The sequence below is a fragment of the Cupressus sempervirens genome, chromosome 11, assembly GCF_028749045.1.
Source record: "Cupressus sempervirens isolate cs-2001-9-10 chromosome 11, ASM2874904v1, whole genome shotgun sequence".
Taxonomy (NCBI): domain Eukaryota; kingdom Viridiplantae; phylum Streptophyta; class Pinopsida; order Cupressales; family Cupressaceae; genus Cupressus; species Cupressus sempervirens.
Window position 1 is genome coordinate 536,563,047 of NC_143128.1, and position 5,625 is coordinate 536,568,671.

Genomic DNA, 5,625 nt, shown 5'->3' on the forward strand with positions numbered 1-5,625 from the left:
CTAAAGCTCTCACATACATAGACGTGTTATGGCTTATGGCTTTTGAGCTCATATAGATGGAAAAACCATAGATGCCTTCACTTCCCAAACCATAACAATATATACACTGCCATGCATCAACTTAAAAAAGTTCAACACACAAGCAAAATAACAATTGTCACATTTTATGTTCTATCCAACCAAATCATTTCTCCAACGTCAAAAACCCCATTGTTGGTTTTGTCCAGAATTCTCTTGCTAGTTTTGTTGTGGCCAGTTCTTGTCCTTTTTCTATCTTCGGTCTCAAGCTTTGGTTTCTCATGATTGGCCAGATAAGGCTTCTATGGTGGAGGGGTGGATCCCAACTATTGGAAACCAACATAAGAAGTCCCATCCTCATTTAAAAAATCTTCTTGGCTTATAAGACCCATTGGGTAGTTTGGGCTTTTCTATTTACTATTCTATTCTGCCAATTTCTTTTGGTCTTGAATTGTGTTGTCCTTTGCACTATTCCTCTGGTTTGTCTTACTCTGCTACTCAGTGTCAGTTGGCAGCATTTTATCTTGGAGCTTTCGTTGAATATCTTTATGCTCTAAAGATGTAAAGGGTTTTGGGTCTCTTTAAAGCCTATTTTAAATTTAATCGAAAATAATTGTTACATTTTAAAATGGGTCATTTCAAAGAAGACTCTAACTTTGGAATAGCTAAATAGGATTCCACACAAAAAATTATCTTTGAATTAATCATGATTCCAGCAAAGCCTATAGAAAGTGTAAAAACACATGGTTACATCTACACCACTAAAAATATAATATTTTAAAAGAATGAAATTAAATTAGTTCCAATCAACTTTTACATTCCAATAAGTCAAATAGCATAGTAAATTGATTGACAAAAACCAAAATGAATATAAGACAAAAATAAATAAATAAATAAATAAATAATAAAAATAGAACTCCATTCTAAAATTATTATAACTTTAAAAAATAACGTGTCACCCATGTTTTAACTTTCATAGATTAGCAGTTGATTTTTTAAAAAGTGAAATCCAGGTGTAAGCCACAAGGCTAACAGCTCACTCACAATGCCTCCAGCAATACTCCATTAAACAATAAAGCTACTAAGCATTGAGATAGCAGATATATATATTTTTTATTAGAGAACAATTCTGATTTGAATTCTTCTGCTCATACTTTTTCCATCTTACCGTACTGTCAAAAAAAAAAGCAATTTGTATTTTAGGAATGCTATGAATGTTTGGCTTTGACTAAGCATCCAACACATTCTCTTTTTCAGTGTTTCCCACTTTTAAAAATGTACTATTCATAATCCAAGCCTTGTGTGGTTGCATTCGCTTGATCAATTGGGCATATCCCATGAAACCATTTTCATCAAGTTTTATTCCATAAAAAACTAGATCACGCCCATAGTTTTTATATTGCTACAGTGCTAACCATTATTCTTCTCCGCATGCCATCTAAATTATTAATATTCTAACAATTTTTTCAAGTCACATCAACCAAATCAAAAGAGCCAAGATCAGTGGGCATTCCTATACCCTGAAAGCTACAAATGGGTGGCCACTGGGCATAGCATTTCTACTCCACTTTGTCTAAACGTTTAACCAGTTAATTGGTTAAACAGTGAAAGAATTTATACTTCATTCTCTTTTAAAATTGGGAGAATAATTGTCCACCAAGCACTAAATTTTATGCTTTTCAAATTTTATAGAACACTCTCAAGTCCTTTGCATATAAAGTCCTTTGCATATTTGGTAGAGGAATAAGAAGAAGAAATTTTGTGTCTCATACAGATTCTTTTTCTGGCTGATCTTTTAAGATCTCTTTAAGTTGTTTGGAAAATGGCAGGGAAGGGGAAAAGTTGGTGTGAGATGTATGAGAAAGCCAAGCCAGCTTTGGCTATGACATCTGTTCAGTTGGGTTTTGCAGGGATGAACATAGTTTCTAAAGTTGCACTCAATAAGGGAATGCCTCCCTCAGTTTTGGTTTTCTATAGGCATGTTGTTGCTACTCTTTTCTTAGCTCCCATTGCTTATTTTTGGGAAAGGTGAGCAATGCTTTCTCTCTATGTATGGAAATCAGTATTTTATTGACATAGATTGTGGAGAATTCTGGTTTTTGAAAGGTTTTTAGGTTTACAAGAACGTTCTTGGAAGAAACTGCCTTTTTATGATGTTGGTCAGTTGAATTTTGGGCTGATATTTAGAGTAAAATCTGTTTTATCTTTAATATAAGTTATGTAGAACTGATATATGTTTCTAATGTTGCAGGAAGACGAGGCCAAAGCTCACTTTCTGGACTTTTAATGAAATTTTTATTGGTGGTTTCTTTGGGTAAAAATTTACAGCTTGGTTTTTTAATATTGATCACTTTTTCCTAATGTTCTTGGATACAATTCTATCTACCAATTGCAAAGTATTGTTAAATATATTGTTATTGTTTTCATCCTTAAAAAACTCTATTGAACTATTGTACAAATATTTTCCTTCCCCATTTACTATTCTAACGATAGATCATGAAATGTGGTTGGTATTGATCAGTTTTCTTTCAACCTTAAGAAAACTTTAATGAACTATTGTATAATATTTTCCTCTCTCTTTTTCTATTCTAATGATAGATATGTGGTTGAAAACACTGTTAGAAAACTACTACCACTTTCTAGACTATCATTCTGTTTGAATAAATATTTGCAACCTCCTTTATGGTATTAAGAACAGCATTTTTTCATGAGAAATTGACCACTACAACAGTAGAAAACTCTATTGAACTATTGCAAAATATCATCTTACTTTCTCCTTTCTAATGACAAATAGTGAAATATGACCCAAAACGCTATGGAATGAATTATAACAGAATTATCTTAGAAACAAAGGTGAGGTTTATTATGCTTAATTGAACCATAATAGTCTGATTCTCTTATGGGCAGGGCTACATTGAACCATAATTTATACTACGCAGGATTGAATTACACTTCAGCTACATTTGCTGTTGCACTGGCCAACATATTACCAGCTGTGACCTTTGTCATGGCTATTATTTTTCGGTATGTAATATTTATAACTTCCATGATGCACTTCTTGATCCAGATATTGTCATGTTCTAATAAAAAAATCATTCTTTAAACTGAACTTGCTCATACAGAGTGGAGAAAATTGGCATAAAAACAGTGGTGGGCCAAGCAAAGGTGGTAGGCACAGTATTTTGTGTGGGTGGTGCCATGATAATGACATTATACAAAGGGATCCAGTTGCAGCTATGGCCATCCCCATTCCATCTGAATAAACACGTAGCAACCAAAAGTAGCAATGCTTTTTCCATACAGGGCCCTTTGTTTGTAGTGGGCGCTTGCATAAGCTGGGCTGTATGGTTTATTTTACAGGTGATTTATCAGTTGTTTTAAAACATCTTCTTTTATTCATGGCAGACAAATTCTATAGTAGTATAATAGTAATAGTGTATTAATTATTATTATTTTAAGATTTTTTTAGATAGATAAAATGCATTTAAATTGATATATTTTAGATTTTAGATAAATGTATTTAAGATATGTATATTAAAAAGACGAGTATGATTTATTGCCTCTATTAATTTGGATAAGAAAAATTCAGCTCCATATTCTAGCACTATCTTAATATGTTTTTCTGTCAGCATACAATATGTTGTGTTAGTTACAGTATAAGTAGTATGACAGCTGATTGTCTCATTGTTTATAGGTAGTAAAATAGATCTAAAAATGATGTATGATGTATTTAAGATATCTTTACTAGTATGACTAACTTTATATATTGTAAATTGCAGGCAAAAATAGGTCAGAAATATTCAGCTCCATACTCTAGCACCACTTTAATGTGTTTTTCTGTCAGCGTACAATCTGCTGTGATAGTCCTAGCTTTTGAAGGAACAGGTCATTCAGTTTGGGCTGTGGGCTGGGATGTTAGACTTCTCACTTCAGTCTATTCAGTATGTATTCAAAAAAATCTCATATTAAATCAGTATCTTGTTAAATATATTTTACTTTATCTTTTATTCCTTCCAAGTTAATTTGAATAACAAATTTATATGATTTTCTTGTTCTTCTTAATATGCTGTTAATGTGTTTCTAAAAGCGCTGCCATTATATCAAGGACCAACACCTTCTTACTTATACACATTTCTAGAACAAATTTATATGATTCACACACATTTTCCCTTATTTTATCTCTTATTTGTTTACAATTTTTTTTTTCTATATATATATATATATTCACAACTAATTTATAGTACAGACTCATCTTTTTACTAAGTTCTTTAAATCTTAAAGTTTTGACACAAAGCTTCTTATTGTAAACTTTCACTCGATGAAAATTTCTATAGGGCATTGTGGCATCTGCAATGGCGTTTTCTATCATGTCATGGTGCATTCAACAAAGAGGGCCCGTTTTTGTGTCCAATTTTAATCCATTGCAATTAATAATGGTTGCCATCATGGGTTCCATTAGCCTTGATGAAAGGCTCCATTTGGGAAGGTTTGTAGCACATATTGTGAACTTCCAAAGCTCTCTTATGTTACTTTTGTTCAAAAATTATTCTAGTTTGTTCTGTTTAAGCTCTTCTTCTCTGATCTATAAGTAATATATGTTGGATGCAGTGTGATTGGCTCAATTTTCATTGTTATTGGCCTATATACTGTGCTTTGGGGTAAAGCAAAAGAAGCAGAAAACCTGGCCAAAATTCAAAAGATGGAGGACAATCTCTCTCACACCATTCCCTCTACAACTTCACATAATAAAGACTTAGTCAATATGCAACATGGTGAGGAGGCAAGACCAGTGATTGAGGAAAAATCATCTTTTCAATCCGAGAATAGTGAAGATACATCAACATATCAGTGCACAAGCCAGCCAAAAACACCAGACATAACTAAGAACTACATAACTATTGATTTATCTCATAGTAAGGACTAAAACACAAAGCAATCACTAGGGAGACAAATTTAATTGAAGAGATACATGTATGCAAGTCTCCCTCTCTTGGTAGGAATGAGTGTGAAATTTGTATTGGTAATAGTTGGGGTAGTATGTAGTTTACAATAAACTATGTTTAGGAGCCAATTTGTGTGTCAAATAGGTGCATTGGTTATACATTTATATTTAATATGTAGATAGGAGTTTAAACTAAAGGTTTGGGCTAGAAGTATGCACTTTTATCTTTAGCTTTTGAACTTAATTTTATATTCATGTGAAATTATGTGACTCTATGTGTATTCTAAAGTGAATATTTTATTTTAAAAAAAAACATGAAATCGTATGTTAAATCTCTTTTATGAGAAATTCTCCTTCTTTTTAGAGGAATTTTTGTGAAATGTGCGTTGATAAGAATTTTGGTAGTATAATTTGCACAACTCAATACGTGCCTTAGTGAAAATATCTATAATTTGTTCCTTGGTAGACACATATTCCAATCTAACTTCATCCTCAAGAACCTTTTCCCTCAAGAAACAATACCAAATAGAAATATGTTTTGTTCTTGAAACCATCACCAGATTCTTGAAAATATTTATGGTTACTAGTATTGTCCCATAATCAGAACAATTTCATCATAGACTACCTTTATATCTTTTAAATTATTGTTCATAAACATAATCTTA

The 5,625-nt window shown here is 32.2% G+C and overlaps 1 protein-coding gene across 1 annotated transcript; it reads left to right on the plus strand.

Moving 5' to 3' along the window:
• The first annotated feature begins 1,533 nt into the window (after window positions 1-1,533).
• On the plus strand, window positions 1,534-5,230 carry LOC149530749 (WAT1-related protein At1g09380-like). The gene is made up of 7 exons (XM_089809883.1): window positions 1,534-2,046; window positions 2,270-2,332; window positions 2,926-3,042; window positions 3,141-3,378; window positions 3,798-3,959; window positions 4,353-4,504; window positions 4,627-5,230. Exons 1-7 carry the CDS (start codon window positions 1,841-1,843, stop codon window positions 4,940-4,942), a joined length of 1,254 nt encoding a protein of 417 aa, XP_089666009.1. The 5' UTR covers window positions 1,534-1,840; the 3' UTR covers window positions 4,943-5,230.
• Window positions 5,231-5,625: the final 395 nt, after the last annotated feature.

Bases quoted from the DNA above. Each gene is read 5' to 3' on its own strand.
- LOC149530749 (XM_089809883.1), top strand. From the start codon at position 1,841: ATGGCAGGGAAGGGGAAAAGTTGGTGTGAGATGTATGAGAAAGCCAAG. The intron at 2,047-2,269 runs GTGAGCAATGCT...CTAATGTTGCAG, and splicing joins ATTGCTTATTTTTGGGAAAG to GAAGACGAGGCCAAAGCTCA. The intron at 3,043-3,140 runs GTATGTAATATT...TTGCTCATACAG, and splicing joins GTCATGGCTATTATTTTTCG to AGTGGAGAAAATTGGCATAA.